We start from the raw sequence: 20,887 nt of genomic DNA, 5'->3' as shown, positions 1-20,887 counted from the left end.
TAGTTTGGTTTTATGTTTGCAGCTTTTATTGAGCTGTTGCTTGAATTCCCCATATTTGCTGTAGGAACATGCTCACTGCCCTTTATATAAAATCCTATTTTGTGAGAACAGTGGTTCTCAAACTTCGGCCACCTAGGAAGCACCACAAAGGCTTCTTAAAACCCAGAGTGCTGGGCCCTGGCCCACAGTGTTCAAGTGCGGAGGCCTGGGGTGTGGCCTGAGTATTTGCATTTTTATTTTTAATTTTATTTATCTATTTATTTAATTTTAGAGAGGGGGGAGGGGCAGAGGGCAAGAGAGAATCCTAAGCAGGCTCCAGGCCCGGGGCGGGGCCTGAAGCAGGACTCGATCTCACAACCCTGGGATCATGACCTGAACCGAAATCAAGAGTTGGATACTTAACTGACTGTGCCACCCAGGTGCCCTTTTTAAATTGAAATTTTAATTAATTTTATTTATTAAAATTTTTTTTTGTATTTGCATTTTTATTTATTTTTTTTAAAGATTTTTTTTTTTTTTTTGAGACAGAGAGAAAGAGAGAGAGAGCACATGAGAGGGGGGAGGGTCAGAGGGAGAAGCAGACTCCCTGCTCAGCAGGGAGCCCGATGCGGGACTCGATCCCGGGACTCCAGGATCATGACCTGAGCCGAAGGCAGTCGCTTAACCAACTGAACCACCCAGGCGCCCTGTATTTGCATTTTTAAAAAGCTTCTCGGGTGATACTGATGCTGTGAGAACCACTGCTCTAGAACATAGAGAAGAAAAGCAATTTGATTGTTTCTGCTAATGATTATACAACTTTTTGCTTTGGTGGCCAAGAAACTGAGTCAAATTTGAAGCCCGGCAAGGATTCTTACAGACATACCTAATTATTTGTTTCTGGTTTGACGTCGTGCTGTGTTTACATCTTCTCTGGCTCTGGTTCTTCATTTCATTCTTCTATTACATTTATTTTGTTGTACGCATGTTATCTTGTGGGAAGCTGAACCTTTAGATTTGGACCTATAGCTTAGGAGGTAAATGCTAACACGCCTGGCAAAGAATTCCTGAAAAAGAAAGCACTTTCTTTATATTCAGTGCAAACTGAGGGGTTACTCATCAACTCATCGGCATAGTATCTACTTAGAAAGCTATGTAGGAAAATAGTCATTGGTGCTAGTTTTAAACAAGCAGAATAGTACTTGGCTAGCAACCACGAATGATGTATTTTGGGCTTTGACAACTGCTGGTTCTGTCCCCTGCCTGTAGGTAAGTTGCTCAGGAGCTTCATGTGCTGGCCCAGAGGTGACTGTGATGTGCAAGATCACCTAGTTCCTTCTGCTCTTTTACTGGCAAGCAGGGAATGCCATTTGCCAGTGTGTTCTGGAGGGGAGAGAAAAATTGCAACACTTTTATGGAGACTTGTGAGCAGGGAACACAGGGGTGGTCATTAGTTTCTAAGAGAATGAACAGATAATGGGGACACTTGGGCTGTTTGTTGGCCATGTTACATATGAGCGCAACATTGGTTTTGCTTTTACAGAAAGTTGTGACTAAAAATTATTTGATACTCCTGGATAACAGGGGTCAAAAAATTGCATTTGCTCTGTGCCCATGAAATACGCAGGATGGTACAAGACTTCCAGGCCATACAGGAAGTTACTGGAATTTTCACTGCATGGGGATGGTATGTTTCTATCAGCTTTTTGATGTACCAGAAGGCTTTGAAGTATACAAATAAGAACAAAAATATTAGGGGTGGAAGGACAAATTAAATACTTTCAGAAAGTAGTTACAAAAGAAGGGAATCAAGGAATTTTGTGGAAAGGTGTTAAGAGAAGTGGCTCTATAATTTGTACCCACAGATTTTGGTTTATGGAGGTGACTGAATCATGACATGCAGAGGTCAATGCCATTGAAAGAAGGATTTATTACTTGCATTTCACAAGACAAGGGGGCACATCGGGCTGCAAGGGAAGCACCAGGCTTTGGTCAGGAAACAAAAGACAAGAGTGAGGGGAAAGCCAAGGTCAGACCCCTGAGGGGGTTCCCATAGGAAAGAAAAGGCAGGGCAGAGTCAACAGCTTACAACTGGCTGGTCTGTGTCATTTCAGTGGGCTTTGGGCTGTGGAGGTGGTCTGGTTGTGTGGTACCCAACCCTGGGTGATGTAGGATGGGGACAATACTGGCTGGGTGTGTGAGAGCACGGTAAGGAGGTGGTTGAGACTATATACTCAGGACTGGATAGTTTGCATGTAAAAGTTGTGCTCCCAGCCGACCCTTGCTATCTCTAAGACTTGGTAATCTAGTCTCTTCCCATCCAGCAAGATTTTTAAGATGTCAAAGCATCATAAAATACTGAAAAATTAAAAAATATGATTAATATAAAAGCTCTATGTTACAGCCAAAGCATACACTCACCTCGCCTGACTCCACTATTATTATCATATGGTGTTTTCTCCATCTTTCTTTACCACGTTCCTTCTCCCCACCTTCCAGGGGCCTTTCTGGAGCTCTCGAGGCTGAGGCTTTGGGTCCCGCCCATGTACTTTGAAAAGCACTCTATATTTTAGCACATATTGTTTTATTTTAAACTTAATAAATATCCCAACCTTTTATATAACAATGACCCCCACTCTGGTGTTTCCATTTTTACTCTTGGTCACTTTGTGCCTACTGTAAATTCTATGCCTTGTTTGACTTAGTCCGTTTAAGCTGTCTAGATCTGCTTCTTCAATTGATACTTCCCTCAAATTTTACTTTCATTTAAGAAATCAGCGTCATCTAAGATGTTTAGGAAAGGACTAGACTGTTCTCCCCAAATCCTTCCTTTTTTTTCTCCTCAAAGATTATTTATTTGCGAGAGGGAGGGGGTAGAGGGACAGGGAGAGAGAATCTTTAAGCAGACTCCACGCTGAGTGTGGAGCCTGACGTGGGGCTCGATCTCACGACCCTGAGATCATGACCTGAGGGAAAACCAAGAGTCTGATGCTTAACCGACTGCGCCCCACCGCAGGCACCCCCGCAAATCCTTCTAATTATTGAGATAGATTGCTGACAATATCTACCTTAAGAAAATGTCTCTCTTTCTTTCTTTGTTTCTTTTTCTCTTTCACAAATATCTTTTTTGAGCAACAGCTACAGGACAAAGAACTGGGAGGTAGAAAGGAAAATTGACATAATAAAATATAAGTCTTTAAATGGAGGTATGTACATTCTAAGAAAGGCTGAAGGAACAGGAGGGAGGAATTCCTAAATTAGCTGACTGAGTCAGGGAAGACTTGTCTTGGAAGATGACGTATTGTTGCTTTCTTTTAAAATTGTGGAGTGTTTGGTTTGGTTTTTTAAAATATAAGAGTAATACATGTTCATTGTAGAAAACTTAGAAAGTACATAAAGATATAAAGGATAAAATAAAAGTGCATTCCAATATCATTCCTGAACATAAATGCTTACATTATTTTTATAACAAAAAGTGTATTTTGAAACTAGATAGATGTGGTGGTTGCACACCATTGTGAATGTACTGAATGCCCCTGAATTTTTTGCTTTAAAATAATTTTATGTTATGTGAATTTTACCTCAATAAATTATTTTTGAAAAGGTATTTATTTTACTTGAATTTAGACATAAGGGAAATAAACTGAATAAGCTATAATCTTCAGATAAATCTTTTTTTTTCCACAAGAAGTATTATGTCCAAAAATAGCTATGTCAGGAAAGTATTAACAGTGGTCAGTATGTTTGTTTGGTATTTAATGTTTATCATTTATATTTGGAAATAATGTTAGTTTCCAGGTAATAAAATTTAGTCAACAACTTGATAGAACAATTCATCTATTTTTTATAATAATAAAACCACCATTCCTCATCCCACCCCCAATTTAAATAAAAAAAATAGATGTCAAAAGAACAAAATTGAAATCTATGTCTATTTTGTAAAGGTCCTTCAGAAGAACATAACAGAGAAAAGCTGGTGTGGAAGGATAATGTCAGCAAAAACAAACACCACAACACATCATAGGGAAGGAATGTTCCTGCAACCAAAAAAAGATCAGAAAATAAATAGAGGGCTTAAAAATATACCAAAACAAATTCATAGATAGATATTATCATTCATAATTGTGACTTTGAATCTTGAAGAGAATGTCAAATTATGCTATGGATTTTCCAGTAATATCAGTTAATACATACAAAATATTTAAAGTTTTGTTGCTTTAAGAGGCAATTGCCCAGTTATCTGAAAAATTCAAGCATTCCAAACACCTCTTTTCCCCAGATACACTGGATGAATGAAATATTGGATATTTCCTCCTTCTCTGGTTAGCATTTTATTGTTTCTTTAATGGAATTTTTAGTTTATAATCTGATCTAAATCCTTTTAGGATTCTTTAGCTCCAGAAAACCCTATTTTAAAAAGGATTATCTATTTGGTCCTTCACATTTTTCTGTGGTTTTGTTAAGTACACCACTACATGGACCGCCTTTATCTTAGGAGGAAGAAATTAGGCATCTTTAGAATAGATTTCATTTTCTCACAAGTATATGGATATTGTTTTAGTACAAATTGTTGCTGTGGTGTTGTAATGAATGTTAATAAATAAATACATTCCAGATATATTTTTTGAGTGCCTACAAAATGCCAGATGTATGCTGGGAGCTGAAGATATACAGATTTACCAAAGTCCTGCTTTCATAGCATTTACACTCTCTTGAAAGAAACAAACAGGTAAACACATGCAGCTATTGAAGACTTGATGAGTAGCAGTATGAACAGCATGCCATGGGAGCACAGAGGAGAAGCACCTGGCTGAAGGGGCTGTCTCCTACAGATTCGATGGATGAGCTTGACATTTGCTAAGCAGACTTGCGGGGGAATATAGTAAATAGTAGAGACAAGAAAGACCACGGCCATGTAGGGAGCTTATAGTGGGAATCACAGAACTTCAGAACTGCAAGGGTGGACAGCAACCCTGTCTTGAGGGCCTTGCAAATGAGGCCAAGTTCTGGGCAGCTGGGCCTTCTTCCCATTTTCTTGGTCATTCTCTCTGTCAGCATGTCTTTTTCAAGTATATCATGTAAAAAAGTCTGTTTCCATAGTTTAAGACAACAAAAAGGCATGACAGTTGCTTTCAGTTTGTAAAGGACAGAAGCAAGTTGAAGCCCCCTGAGATACTGGGGTTTTAGCGTAAGGCTCTCTTGTGAGCCCCCGGCAGCTCTGGGAATGTGTTCCTTGCTTTGGGACCCACAGCCACTCTGGATGCAGGCTGATGCTCAGTTCCTTTTCCTTACTTAAGTTCTCACTCAAATCTTCATACGCACAGCCTAATTCACTGTGTGTCAGGTGTCAACAGTAAGGGACACGAAGTAAAGGGCTTGGCCAGTGTGTGCAATCAGCTAGTTTTGAGAAATCAGGTCACACGCTACAAACCTTGCTACATCAACATAAGGAGCCACTGAAAAGGTGGCTTTCAGGGTGGCAGTGCCACACAGACCTCTCTCCAGGGTGGGATTCATTTTACACCAGACTAAACGTATTACCAATGAGTTCCTCCCTTTGCTCACTTTAAAAGCTGACTTCTACCTTTCAGGTTCTATGAAACCCAGGCTTACTTAAAGCTTTACTTTTCCAAAAACTTTATTCTAAATCGATCCTTCAAGTTGTAGACTTATTTTATGAATGAGCATAAAACATTCCCACATGCTGAAGCACGCTTGCCTGATGGGCAGAAACTTACCCATCTACCATCCCTGTTGTCTCCTCTTAAGCTGTGAGCCACGAGGCTTTGGAGAACAAGAAACTATGATCTCTGCCCTTGCTGAGATCGTCGTTTATCAGCTTCCACAGGAACCCAGTCACACCGCACATCTCAGATTTTCTGAAACTTTGACTAAAGGTTTGCAAGGTCAAGCGGAGGGGGCAGGGGGACTACATCAAATTTATTGTAGCGTAGCCCCGTTATGATGGGCGTGCAACTCAACGTCTGGTCTGGTGCAGTCTGGGGTCACCTGCACTGCTGTGGATGCGCACATGGGAACGAGCAAGGGATCTGCCAGTGACAGCAACACTTCTTTTTTTTTTAAGTTTTTAGTTAAATTCCAGCTAGCCAACATACAGTGCGATATTAATTTCACACGTACAACCCAGTGATGCAACACTTACATACACAACACCCGGTGCTCATCACAAGTGCTCTCCTTAAGTAACACTTCTTTTAAAGGTGATTTCTATGGGTTGCCTATCTTATATTACATTCTATTGAAGTTTGGTGCTTTGTATTGCATTCTTTTCCTACTTTACTAATGTTTAAGGCATTTCTGGTTTTAGTGTCAGCTTGCCCTTATTGAATTTGTAAGATTTTGTAGCATTAAATGATAAAAAAATGACGATCATTATCATTATTTTATCTCTCCTTCACCAGGCTTTTTACTGCATTTTTTATTTTACAATGACAGTTACAAATGACACGAAGAAACTTATCTAAAATATATTCTGCAGCATAAATTTAGATATTTGACTGCCAATGTATGGATTTAGCTTAGATTTTTAAACTTTGTGTTTTTGAAATTGTTTTGAATTTACATAAAAGCCACAGACAGCGCATAGAGCTCCTGTGTACCCTGTACTTCAGTTCTCCAGTTGTTAATGTTTCTGACCCACCTGAGAAGTTGCAGACATGATGCTCTGCTGCCCTATCCTCCTTCAGTGTGGTTTCCTAGGTACAAGGACATTGTCCTACGTGACCACAGGGCAGCCATCAAAACCCGGAAATTAACATTGATCCAGTGCTACCTTCTAGACCACAAGCCCAATTCAAACTTCATCAGTGATTTCAACAATGCCCTTTATGTCCAAATTCAATTCACAGACCACATGTTGTATTTCGTTGGGGTGTATTTTAGTCTTCTTCAGTCTGGATCAGTTTCTCATATTTCCTTATTTTTATGATCTTGATCTTTTTAGAAAGTATAAGCTGATAACTTTATAGAATATCCCTCAGTTTGGGTTTGACGATGGCGCCTCCTGGTTTATGCACTTGGTGGGCATACCACTGAAATGAGGCTATATTCCAGTGCCTTGTAACAGAAGCTATATAATGCTAATATCCCTGTGAACTTTTATCCCTTGGAGAAGATTGTATCTACCAGGTTTCTGTACTCCAAAGTTAATAAATATATTGCAGTTCTAAATCCATAAGTAATTTATAAGTGTTTTATGGGGAAGTACTTTGAAGCCATGCAAATCCAGTTGATTCTCATTTGTGGGTAGTTGTGTTCTATAAAGTCACATGAACATTGAGTTAGCGAATACAGAAGCATTGCTCTAGGGAAAACACAGGATTGGATTCCTGTCACAACATAATCATCAACCAATCAGTACGTAACCTTGTTTTATGTATGTTTCTGTTCGAAGACACTTTATTCAATATATATTGTTGATTCATTAACACTGAACCTACGGCCAACTAGCAGTATGACTCATGCCTGAAGGAAGTGTATCTAACACGTGTATTTTCTCTACATGGCACATCACAGCCTCTTAGGAAAGCTAGACAGCATTTCAGCACTATATCTGAGGGCCATTTGAAACAGGGAAATCACCAAAAACACAAAAATGCTAAAAATATGACAGTATCTTGTGAAAAGGACACTTGCTTGCAGCATGAAAGCTGACACAGGAAGACAGTGTGAGATGCCTCATGAAATCTTAGCCAAGAAAGTGTGTGTCCTACAACTTAAATTTTTTTGCCACTTGGTGCATGTCCTTGAATGGCTACCCCCTGTGAGTATTGATTTGGGGGTTACACATAAATTGTAGCAAATTTGAAAATACTAAATCTGTAAATAATGAGGATTGACTGTATCTTGTTTCTATTAAACTTTCACTTACCACTTTTAGCATCCATTGACCTTAAATTGCTTCATATTTGACTATTGGGGATCCTTCAAACTGTCTTTGGTGTCCTTCTGACATGTCCCCATCATTCTCTGAGCACTTTACTTTCTTGTTTAACAAGATTTTCCAGGCTCATCTTGTATTTTCTCTGCCTCAGCTCTGAAGTTAGACATTTCTCCAAGGAGCTCTGGTTCCTTTGAGTGGAAAATGGCCTTTAGAAACCAAGCACCGGGTGCTAGGTGTGCTCATTGCTATTAGGGTGTTATAACTTCTAAACTGTGTAGTAGATAGAATTAGGAAATATGTGTATGTACACACACTCACACATATCTATCATCTGTCATCTTTATCTATCCATCTATTGTCTATCATCATATCTATCAATCATATTCTATCTATCTGTCAGTGTCTATCTGTCCATCCATCCCATGACTTCATACCATTACCTTCAGTTCCAATCTGATACCTAACTATCCCCTGTCCATATTTGTAACTCCCTTCTCTGGCCATTAGAAAGCTGACTGCCATTAGTTTCAATGGACTAACTTACTCACTGTTCTTGTATTTAAACCAACTCCCAGCCCCACCTGCCAAAGACACAAGCCTGGATATCTGGCCCTTTGTTCCTGCAGGGCATGTATGCTGAAGGTTTAGCTCCAACAAAGGGAAGGAGGAAGGTGGAAGAAAGGAGGAAGCTAACTTAAAGTTGTTGAATTTCAACTTTTGCTAAATTCTTCTTAAATAACACCAGTTTTTTTGTTTATTTATGAAAGAGAAGACAAATATTACATATATTTTTAGTTAGCTTTGAAATTAGAGGGCTATTTACCACACCAAATGGGTATAAAGGAAAAATCAGTTTTCTGTAACTAGTATCTTTTTTTTTTTTTTAAAGATTTTATTTATTTATCTGAGAGAGAGAACGGGAGACAGAGAGCATGAGAGGGGGAGGATCAGAGGGAGAAGCAGACTCCCCGCTGAGCAGGAAGCCCGATGTGGGACTCGATCCCGGGACTCCAGGATCATGACCTGAGCCGAAGGCAGTTGCTTAACCAACTGAGCCACCCAGGCGCCCCTGTAACTAGTATCTTTTTTTTAAAAGTTTATTTATTTAAGTAATCTCTACACCCAACGTGGGACTGGAACTCACGACCCTGAGATCAAAAGTTACATGCTCTTCTGCTCTTCTGACTGAGCCAGCCAGGCGCCCCTATAACTAGTATCTTTTAAAACATTCATGTGAGACATATGTTATCTTCTTGGATTAAAAAAATTTATTGTATAATTTCACCAGATGTTTTAGATTCAATAATATTTAGATTTAATATACCAAGTAAACTTAATTTGAATCTCCAAATGTTGATAGAAAATCTCCTAATTTTTAAATTTTATTTAATTTATTTATTATTTTATTTTTTTTATGTTTTATATATATTTTTAAGTAGGCTCCACACCCAACGTGGGGCTTGAACTCATGACCCCAAGATTAAGAGTCCCATGCTTTATTGACTGAGCCAGCCAGGCACCCATCTAATTTTTAAATTTTAGATCTTTTGATTTGCCTATTTACAAGAGAATATTGGGTAATTTTATGAAGTAGTTTAATTATTTTTTTTTCTGGTGTGTTTGTCCATGTTAAAAAATGAAGTATGCATCTTAATTTTTTTTAAATGTTCATTTAAACTTTAAATGATCAAATTAAGATATAGAATATTAAAATTAATTCACATTTTAAAATTATTAGCAAATAGTCTTGACTTCCTAAGTTTTAAATTCTGGTGTATTGGCCATAAATTATAGCTTTAATAACAAGTTTTGCTTAATTTTTATGAAATGATTTTATTATGTTGTAGCATAAGAGGATAACTGTTCTTTTCTTTTTAAGATTTATTTATTTATTTTAGAGAACAAGAGAAAGAGCACACACTCAAGCAGGGGGAGGGGCAGAGGAGAGGGAGGAGAATCTCAAGCAGACTCCCCACTGAGCATGGAGCTCAATGTGGGGCTCAATCTCACAATCCTGAGGTCATGACCTGAGTCAAAATCAAGAGGCGAATGCTTAACTGACTGAGCCACCCAGGCGCCCCAGGAGATAACCACTCTGATAACTGAGATGACTCTACCTGTCAGAACTAATGCAGCTTATCTTTTCCATGATACATTCCAAGATATGTAAAGATCACATAAATGTGGGTTAATTCACATTATAAACATGCAAAAATGCAAAGGAATATGCACAAGAATCTCCTTTTATTCCTCTTTCCCAATCTTATTCCAGTTACAGAATTTATTGGTGTTGTATATATTGGGAAGTATATATATTCAACCACATATAAATACGTTGTTTTGGTTTGTTTGATTTTTACTTTGATATTACATATATGTATATGTATATATATTTACATACTCATGTATATGTATATTTCTGCAGCAGCTTGCTTTACTCATTTTTTTAATAAGATTTTTATTTATTTAACAGAGATAGAGAGAGAGCACAAGAAGGCAGAGCGGCAGACAGAGGGAGAGGGAGAAGTAGGCTCTCCGCCGAGCAGGGAGCCCGATGTGGGGCTCAATCCCAGTACCCTGGGATCATGACCTGAGCTGAAGGCAGCCGCTTAACCGACTGAGCCACCCAGGCGCCCGCTTTACTCATTTATAAAAATATTTCTTGGAGTTCCTTTTATGCCAGCACATATAGCTCTGTATCATTTTTAGCTACCGCATAGTATTTCATTATAGGGCTGTGCCATAATTTATTTAAACATTTTCCATTTAGTCTTTTTCCTTAAATTTTTGCTATTATAAATAATGCTGAAATGAAGATACCTGGACATACATCTTGAAGCATATATATATGGCAAGTTCTGTAAAGTAAATGCAAAGACTTAAAGATGAGACTTTTCTCTCTTCCTTGAGAGACAGCTGGGCTGGTCCTGAGCCCCCACCTCTGGGCTCTCCTCCTTTGGAGATCATTTCTCATTCTTCCCCAGTCCAAAGGCCCTGGGAGTATCTGACCTGGTGACCTGACCCTTAAGCCCTTTTAGCTGCATCATTTCCTGTTTCATAATGAGGCTGGAAGATTAAATGTCCAGAATCATGTACCAGTTCCCCTGCTGTGGGTGTCTGCAATGCGGGTTCAGGGATGTGACAACTCAGAAGTGGGTTTCTCAGGGACGTGCTGGTTGAATGAAGTAGAAACCATAATGTAGCACTGTACTGCAGATACTTTGTGCATTTAGTAGATTCTTGCGTTTTAGCAAAGAATAACATTGTTTTAATTAAAAAAATGTAAACAATTTATCTTAAGCAGTTTTTAGAACAGGAGTCATAGGTTGGGTTTTTCTTGTAAGGTTATTTGTGTCTGGATATGTTTTCTGTTACTTTATTAAATTTCCTCATCCTACTTGAAAAATTTTCAGTAACCCCAAATCTGTTTAATAAAGGGGGTGATTTCTAATCAGTCATCAGGTTTTTCTGTTTTTATTCTCTATTCAGTAGTCTCGAATATTGCTGAATGGCTATTTCCAGTTCATTTCAAAAACAATTCAATCTTATTTTATTTTCCATCCCTTATTTATAACATTCATTTGTCATTTTTGTCATTTTGTAGACCTACCAAGAGCAGCTGTCAGGATCTTAAGCAACATGACATTCCTTTTTGTGAGTTTGTCATACACAGCTGAGAGTGCCATTGTAACTGCTTTCATTACCTTCATTCCCAAGTTCATCGAATCACAGTTTGGTATCCCAGCTTCCAATGCCAGCATCTACACTGGTAAGGCACTGCTGTTAGAGCTCCTTGAAAACATGATCATTTTTGACCACTAACCTAAAATGCAATGAGTGAGGAGAAAGTTCATTCTAACATCAAAGTGTTGAATAAATTCATTAACAGCTACCTGTCTCCCCTCACCGTCCACCCCCATTTTAGGAGGAGAAGGTCTTTGAATGTTTTCTTGTTGACTCAGATGGTGTTACTGTGTGCCATTTTTTACCAACTGTCTTTTGGGAAGGGAGAACTTTGCATAATTATGTTTTTATGGTTCTCAGTTAAAAAGAATGAAATGGGCAATGGCATTCAAATTTAAATCTGAATATATCTTTTTATGGATGGCGTGAGTCAAATTAAAAAATGATTGAAAAAATTTTAAATGGATAATCTGAAATAGAGATGATCAGGTGCATGGTATCAGGATTTCCCCTTCAAGAATATAAACAGATTTTGATTGAATTACAAGAGATGCTTGACTTTATAAGGAAATCTATGAATTTTGTTTTAGAAGGTGTTTTATGTCTGGGAAAATGATTTTTGGAGACGATGATATGGGTACCTATTGTATGTAGTACTCAAATCTTTTTTCGTAATAAATTGAGGGGGAGACGAACCATGAGAGACTATGGACTCTGAGAAACAAACTGAGGGTTCTAGAGGGGAGGGGGGCGGGGGGATGGGTTAGCCTGGTGATGGGTATTAAGGAGGGCACGTTCTGCATGGAGCGCTGGGTGTTATACGCAAACAATGAATCATGGAACACTACATCAAAAACTAATGATGTTTTGTATGGTAACTAACATAACATAATAAAATTAAATTAAAAAAAAATAAAACTCACTATGACCATAAAAAAAAATTGGGTGTTTAGAAATGTGGGAACACTAATTCTCAGATATTGGGGGAATTTTCAGTGTATTATATTGTAATATTTTGGATATATCTTTAGTGGTTTCAAAGATGGTCAAATGACTGTATCTGCCTAAGTCTTAACTATTAATAAAATATTATTTAAATAGTAAAGTGGAGATTTATGATAACTTTTCTGATGACGCTGACTCCCACTTCATCCTCCACATCCACATTCAAGCTTAGTAGCTTGAATTATCTGAAAATTAACAAGCAAAGTTATATTATTATAGAAAGAGAAGTTGACTTGAAATATTTGGGTAATCACTTTGTTCTCTTCTTTCACTTTGCACATGAAAAGACATACATTTGGGTTGTGGGTCCACGATCGCAAATATTTTTATAAAGAGTATACTGCTTTGGATCATTGTAATGGTCACCCAAAAATATGTTTTTCTCTGTTTGTGTTTCAGAAATATATGTTTTCCTTGTATTAAGGTAAAATTTACAGATTACTTAACAGTTTGTCAGAAAAGCTGAATGACACCTTTCTAGTTTAATTCTTACACTAACCCTTTGTTTGAGTGACAATTCTTGGTCAGGGAAACCGAGAGTTGTCTTGTAGCTAGATCTTAAGCCACACATCTGATAAATGTAAACTAGTCTCAAGCATTTCCCTAACTAAGTTTCAGTATTAGTAAGTGTTACTGGCAAGAAGAGTCATAGTCAAATAAATTTGGGACTTGCTGAGTTCAAGTATTACAGAGTTGTTTTCTATATGACTCTTCACAACTCTTACTATGCCAATGTGCATTGTGAAACTCCCAGACACAGGCTCAAGGTACTGTCTTTCCCAAATTGATTTGACCATGAAATTCAACTTTTGAATGGCATCTCTCCCATGAGCAGTTTTTTTCGGGATACACATTGAGAAACACTGCTATTCTCTCCTGTGTGCCCCTGTTCCAGCCAGAGTAGGGAGCGGAGCTGTCTGGATCATCCCATTCCCCTCCAGATGTGCCATTTTAACCAACCAGCAGTTGCTGGGGCAGTGGTACTATACAGAGCTAGGTAGGAATTGATGCATATTGAATCATATTGACCAAGGCCATCATTTAATTATTGGTAGAGGCAGAGGCTAGACATAAGACTCCTTGTGGAAAAATAGAGTAAAGGGTTCAGCTGGACCTGGGGTGTTTGCCTGCAGAGTCGTCACTGAATATGGCCCCTTGGCGAAGGAGGGTGCAGGATTAAATAAAACTAGCTCACGGAATTTGTTCATCCCATGTTCCAACATCAGGATTAAAAAAGCAACATCACACAGTGCCAATTCCGTTCTGGTTTTGTCACTGGTAGGTTTTTTTTTTTTAAACATTGTCAATGCAATTTATACTATGTTTGATAGTCTCCTGTGTTCTGATCAAATGCTTTTTTACTCCTGGCTCATACCTTTTCCTTTCTTTTCAGATAGATAACAAATAATAATGGTCAAAGATACTCAGATTAAAGTAGAAGGTTGACTGTCATATTACAGTAAGATGAACAAGGATGATAATCTCTTTTAAAGCTCACCTTGATTTTTGAATTTTTATTAATTGAATCCTTGTTACCCTCTGAGCAGAGATTTGTATTTTTAAAGGATTTATTTAGTTTAATTGAGTCTTTTTTTCCTTTCTATGCATGTAAGTGACATGTAGAATTAAGAAATGTATCTGAACAAGAATTTTAATATAGTTTTTTTTTTTTAAAGATTTCTTTATTTAAGAGAGAGAGAGCGCAAGCAGGGGAGGGGCAGAGGGAGAGGGAGACAATCAGACTGCCTGCTGACGCTGGCTGGATCCCAGGACCCTGAGATCATGACCTGAACCGAAATCAAGAGTCAGACACTTAACTGACTGAGCCACCCAAGCACCCCAGGATTTTAACATAGTTTTAATTTCTCATCTGACGAAATTTTTGAGTTAAAGTTCTTTTTATTTTAATTTAAAAGGATTATTTCAATAAATACTTTGACCCTCCATAGCCATTTGCTTGTATTGTGTTATATGGTAGGGATGAAGCTCCATACATGTATCAGAACACAGGCCTTTGCTCACTTTCTCTCCCATAGCCCTTGAGCACCGGCTCTCATAGAGCTGTACCCTGTGTGTGTATGACCAGGGTGTGTGTGCGTGTGTGTGCGCGCGTGTGTGTGTGTGTGTGTGTGTGTGTGAGACTCAAACCAGAACCATAAGTTGTTTACAGATCTGGCTGTGTTTGTATTTATGCAACCATTAATCCAAGTTCACGTTACACCCTTCCCATTTGTGGTCTTTCTGCTAACCCATTTAGGGTCACATTTGTTGACTGAAATGAACTATTTGGAGGTTGATGTTTTGGAAAAGGCTGAAATGATGGCAAGAGCCCTGAAGGAGGAGGCAGAACAGCCTTGAATCCTGCCACTGCTGGTTACTAGCTGTGTGACTTTTGGCAAGTCATTTTACTTCCTCTACTTGAGCTAAAACTGAAGCTTACCTGTGTCATGAGGACAAGAGCTCCTCTGTCTCTATGTTCAGTGTTGTGAGGATCCAATGAAGTAGTGAATAGCGATTTGTTCTGAATCTTCCCGAGGTTCAAATGGGCACAGCAATATAAATTGAAAAACACAACTTAATCATATATTATAGGAAAGGGAATTATTATTGATGATGTTGATGGTAGCGTCTTACATTTGAAGTCATGCTGCTTGAACAGGTCTGGGAATGAAATCTCTGTAATAATAATGATGATAATAAAACAGCTGCTGACTTTACTGAGTGTTTACTAAGTAGAAGACACTATCTAAGCTTCTTCATATGGACAACATTACTTAATCCATGTAACCAATGGCTATGTAGTAGGTGTTCTTGATTACGCTCATTTTCCAGATGAGGAAACAAAGGTCTAGGGAGTTTTTAACAACTTGCTTACAGACATGCAAATAGTTAGATCCAGGAGACTAGTATCTTGGAGTATATAAAGATCCATATGTAATTTTTATTGAAATACTGTAATAGGTCTATGCTATTTTATCATTTCCAGGCAGTTTAAATTTTTTTTAACTATTTTAGAGAAACAGTATTCTGTCTAAGATTCAACTTCCACCCTGTCTAGGGCAGCCTTTGCCACTGAGCCATGGTCAAGAATATTCATTTTCAGAGCACCAGCATCTTTCAGCATCACCTTTGTTTCCTGGGGTCCTGCCCTTGTGTGTGCAGAATTATAAGGGATTAGACTGTAGTTTGTCTTTACAAGAGAAATGGCCTTGGAGAACTCTGTTTTGCTTTTCATTGGAGAATAATCAAAATACTTATTTCTTTGGTAAGGGGATTAGGTTGGGGTGTGATTTTTTTTTTTAATGACTATCATTTTTATTGTTTTCTAATTAACCAAATATTTGCCATCTGTCTTCAGCTACTGATTTGGGGGTTGTTTTTAATGAGATTCAAAGCAGTGCCACTGAACTCAGACTGCAGCCTCTGGGAGTCACTGCATGCTTGGAAGTCAGAGAGACATGCACATGCTTTGATTAGCTTCATTCTTCTGCTTTTCTATACCAGTTCTTTAATTTTATAAGAATAGTTTTTAAAAATATATTTTTGTACTAATTTTATAAATGTGTACGTAGATTTTTAACATTAACATTAAACTTTTAAGTGCAAATGGACCATATTAAGTATGGCTACACTTGGCGTCACTGCCCATTTCCAAGGTCAGACAGTGACCTTGGACTCCACAAGACGTGGGCAGGCACTGAACATGATATGCTCAGGGAGAGGAGAGGAAGGTCCTTAAAAACCAACATCCTGCAGCCGCTGCTAGCATCTTCTCCCTTCTATACTTTTAAACAATCTTGAGATAAATAGAGGCTATTAGGACCTAAGAGTGACAATTATAGGCTCTTTGTCTTTTGGGCAGAAAGGTATTTATTATACTAAATTACATGTGTTTTTCTTCGGTGCTAATTGGAACTGTTGTAGAAGGTTGTAGCGGACATTAAGTCAAGACACTCAGATTCTTTTTATTTGTTGATTAGCTAGTTAATTTAAGGCATGTTTGAGTGCCTACCATGTGGCAGGTTCTAAGCCAGTGCACTGATGGTGATGGTTAAACAGGGTTTAATTGCTCAAGAAGGCTCAGAGGCCCCAGAGTGACAACACTACACATAAGCACTCTATGACAATAGCACTGAAATGAGAATGTACTTCCCAGTCACAGACCATCTCTGAAGGGCATGGCAGGACCCATGTCCTCTCTTATATCTGGCACCATTGACATGTACTTGGAACACCCAGGAAGCAGAGCCCAAAATGGAGTCTCAGTGGGTGTTACAAAGTATTTTTTTTTTAAGATTTTATTTATTTATTCATGAGAGAGAGAGAGAGAGAGGCAGAGGGAGAAGGAGGCTCCCAAGGAGCAGGGAGCCCGATGTGGGACTCGATCCCAGGATGCTGGGATCATGACCTGAGCCAAAGACAGACGCTTAACCATCTGAGCCACCCAGGTGCCCACAAAGTATTTTTATAATACTTTTTATATTTTAAAATATATTTTTAAAGATTTTATTTATCTGAGAGAGAGAGAGCAAGAGAGAGAGCGAGAGCATGAGCAAGGAGAGGGGCAGAGGGAGAATCAGGCTCCATGCTGAGCAGGGAGCCTGATGTGGGACTCGATCCCAGGACCCTGAGATCATGACCTGAGCCAAAGGCAGTTGCTTAACCAACTGAGCCACCCAGGCACCCTATTTAAAAATATTTTTAATATTTTTTATTTTCTGTATTTTGCTGGCTACATGGGTTCCTGCTCTGTAACCAGCCTCAACATCAGAACTCTCCAGGTGATCTTAGGGAGACCAGGTACAAATCTTCATGCTCACTTTCATCACTAAACAATGCTAAAAGTTGGTACAAATCATCCCCAAACTCCTCAGATCAGGTTGCAGATCAATATATTAATCCATGTGTTTCACACCTTGGCTAGGAGTCAGTGCCACGTACATGTGCTCTCTTAACTTGGCTCAGGATGATCTCAGGCCTGCAAAGTTACCCCCAGAGCTACCCCAGGACTACGTTAGGGCATGAGGTGAGCAGCGTGTTGGCCCTCACGCCGCTAATCCATTGTGTGACTGTAGGTTCATCAGTCTTTCTTTCTAGAGAATAGTTTTTCTAATCTAGAAAACAATAATTTGGTCTGGAAGGAACTCTATGATTTCTTCCTTTTCTAAAATCTTAGATTAAATCATTTTTTTCTAAAGCCACATGCCCGAAATGAACTTATTCTTACATTCCCCATAGAGTTGTATTATTTTCTTATAAGAGGATTAGTTATTACCCAATTCATTTCTGTGGTATTTTTGGTAATGTTGCATCACCACCAACTTTGGCCATGTCTAGCATCAACATGATCTGTTTTTCTTTCTGTGGGTGACCTGATGTAATCCACAGACAGACCTCTCTTTGGATCCCAGATTCAAAAGATTAACTAAATGCGTAATTTTAGCCAAGTCACTTTACCACTCTGTTTATCATTTGTAACATGTGAGTGATCATATCCCAGGGCTACAGAAAAAAAGTGAAATGAGATAATTCTACTTTAAAGCATTTGGTATCTGGTAGATGCTCAATAAAAATTAGTTTTCTTCCTTTACATGTTGTGAAACAGTGTTAAATTCAAATTCCTGTTAAACAGTTTTGTTAGGTTTTCTGATTTAAAACAAACTTTGTATTAATTTAATTTAGAGTGGTAACTCAAGGGTGTTTTGTTCAATTCCACCTGTTAGAAGAAGTAACACATTCAAATGAAATTATAAGGAGGGACTTCTTTAGTCTTGATCATAAGAGTAAAATAGCATAAACTTTCTGGAGCAGGGAGACAGCGAGAAGGTGCCGGGAGGGATGTTCATATCACAATGCATCATGGACCCCTGTCCCTCTCTCTCTGAATCTCTCTCTCTCTCAGTTGCTCTAAATCAATTCACCAAGTGATCAGCCTCCTGTTTGGCCAGTTCTCCAAATGCCCAGTATTTCTTTTGATTCTTTCCTTTATTTACCAATTTTCAGAGTAAAAATTTATATTCTAGCAAATCTGTAGAGTCACCAATAAATTTAAAGATATATTACAATGAACTCGTGGCTACTTATGTTTGATGTGTTTTAATCCTTAGTAGTCATTATTCTGTTTGATGCTGTGTCTGGTCACTGGGAGCCCTTTCAAGTTAGCACCTTGTATCCTCTGGCACAGCCTCAGTAGTCTTTGGTTTCTCGCATGACAGAAGATGACTCACTTATCTTATATTTCCTGCCCTAGACTTAGGATCAGTCATTTCTGCAAGCAGCTGTGGTTCCTTTTAGAGGAAAAGGGTATTTGGAGATCACCATCCAGACAGTAGGGTCGCCTCATTGCTATAAGCTTGTCATTGATGCTAGGGCTTTTTTTTTTTTTTTTCTACATAAAAAGAGAAAAACAGATCATGAGGTTATACTGATATTTTTGCTTCAAACTTAAGATTGCAGGTTATTGATTAACTTCTTTGTTATTATATTGTATCTCTTTGCTCTAATTCTGCAAATCTTTTTTCCTAATGACTTAAAATAATTTATCCAAGTGTTTATGTATGAGTGTGTGTATTATAGTTTCCAACCAAGTATCAGTATTATTGCCAACCATGAAATATGAAATTCAGTTTTAGACTTCTTTGTGGTTCTTTTGTCCACAGGCTGTGCAAAAAATACTGTGACCTGAAGTTATCTGAAATGATTCTTTTCTGGTTATGCCAGCAACCTGATAAACTGTGGAGTTTATTTGCTTTAATTTGTTTTCAGTTTTTAGGGATTATTTTATTTTTATATTTTTAAGTTAATTTAAAAATTATGTAATGCATCAAAGAGGCCTTGCTTCCATCCAGTTCTCTCTATAGGTAGCATTTTATTAGTTTATCCCTCTTATTTCTTTTTGAATAGGTAAGTAAATATGTGAGGGCATCTGGGTGGCTCAGTCGGTTAAGCATCTGACTTGGGCTCCGGTTGTGAGGTTGTGATCTCGGGACTGTGGAGTTGAGCCCCGTGTCTGGCTCCATGCCCAGCGGAAGTCTGTCTCCCTCTCCTTCTGCCCCTTTCCCCGCTCCTGCTGTGTCTCCCTCTCTTTCAGATAAATAAATAAAATCTTTAAAAATGAATGAATGAATGAGTGAATGAATGTAGTATGTATGCAATATATGTAATATACACGTCAGTGTGTTATATTGGTATCTCTCCCCTTTCTCCCCCCGGGGTAAGTACACTGTACTATAGCAACCTCAGAGACCTTGCTCATTTCTTTTATAGCCACACAGTTAGCACGCTACTGTCTGGAAGGACATGGGGTTTTTTCCCTTCTTTTGCTATAATGACACGTATCGTATCCGTATAAATAATTTCATACTAATAACCCATTTGTCTAATATACTTATTTTCTTTTTAACTATTTAATTTAATTGTCCATCTTTCAATTAGCCTTTATCCTGGCAGAGAAGCCAATTCCAGGCAGGGGAGGGAAACAGAGAGCTCGTGAATATGCTTGTCAGTCCGTACCCCCCCTTCCCCCAACAAGCCTTAGCATCTTCCCTCAGATTGCTGTAATGATCAAAAGAGGGAATCTTGCTGAAGGTTCTTTGAAAAATCCATGTAGCTTTTGGGAATCCAAATGAAATTGGGCGTCTTTCCTTCAGTATGAGTCTGTGCTCTGTTCGGCTTCCACTCTTAGCTAGGCGCAGTGATACAAAGGGGCCTTCCGATGTACTGTAGGCTGCTCTTGCTGTATAGTACTGCAGCAGAGGGCCCATCTCTCCAGTTTGCAGTGGATAAAACAGGGGTAGAGGCCAGTTTTTGTGAGCTGTACACCCAACTGTCCATAATACAAGTCCATAATCTATAGATTGAGCTGGTCCTCAGAGAAGCTGCTTACATTTTAGAATTTTTATTGTACAAATTCTCTCTCCTCCAACTTTTTATGCATTGGGTAAAACATATGGTATGGTAGTTAAGAGGATCAGTTTTGGAAGGAGACAGATCTTGTTGAAATTCTTGCTCATCCTTTTTATCCATCCATCCATCCATCCATCCGTTCATCCATTCATCCGTCCATGCACAGATATTTATAAAGCTTCTGCTACGGGCCTGGCACTGTGCAAGGTGTAGAAAAGTCATGATGAGAACACAGAGGGATCCTACCCTCAAGGACCTTGCAGTTTAGTGACCCTGTAAGGCTGCTTATGTCCCTGGACGAGTTCATTAAGTTCTGTGAGTGTTAGAGATTATGAGGATTAAGTGAGGGAATGTAGACTGTGTGCTTGGTGCAGTGTTTGGGAAGTAGCCATTAGGGATAACTCCAATACC

General features: G+C 38.6%; 1 protein-coding gene across 2 annotated transcripts in view; it reads left to right on the top strand.

Moving 5' to 3' along the window:
- Window positions 1-20,887, top strand: part of SLCO5A1 (solute carrier organic anion transporter family member 5A1) — a 133,631-nt gene that overhangs the window by 64,452 nt on the left and 48,292 nt on the right. The window contains exon 5 of one of the 2 annotated variants that reach the window (XM_035011305.1): window positions 11,487-11,651. The exons of the other annotated variant lie outside the window; for it this stretch is intronic. Coding sequence (XP_034867196.1) covers window positions 11,487-11,651 — 165 coding nt within the window. The remainder of the gene's footprint in view (window positions 1-11,486; window positions 11,652-20,887) is intronic. 2 annotated transcript variants of the gene reach the window in all.

Source organism: Mirounga leonina, unplaced genomic scaffold (genome assembly GCF_011800145.1).
Source record: "Mirounga leonina isolate KUSES-001 unplaced genomic scaffold, KU_Mleo_1.0 Mir_165, whole genome shotgun sequence".
NCBI classification, from domain to species: domain Eukaryota; kingdom Metazoa; phylum Chordata; class Mammalia; order Carnivora; family Phocidae; genus Mirounga; species Mirounga leonina.
Note: the sequence above shows the minus strand (reverse complement) of the source record. Positions and strands in the feature narration are given on the sequence as shown.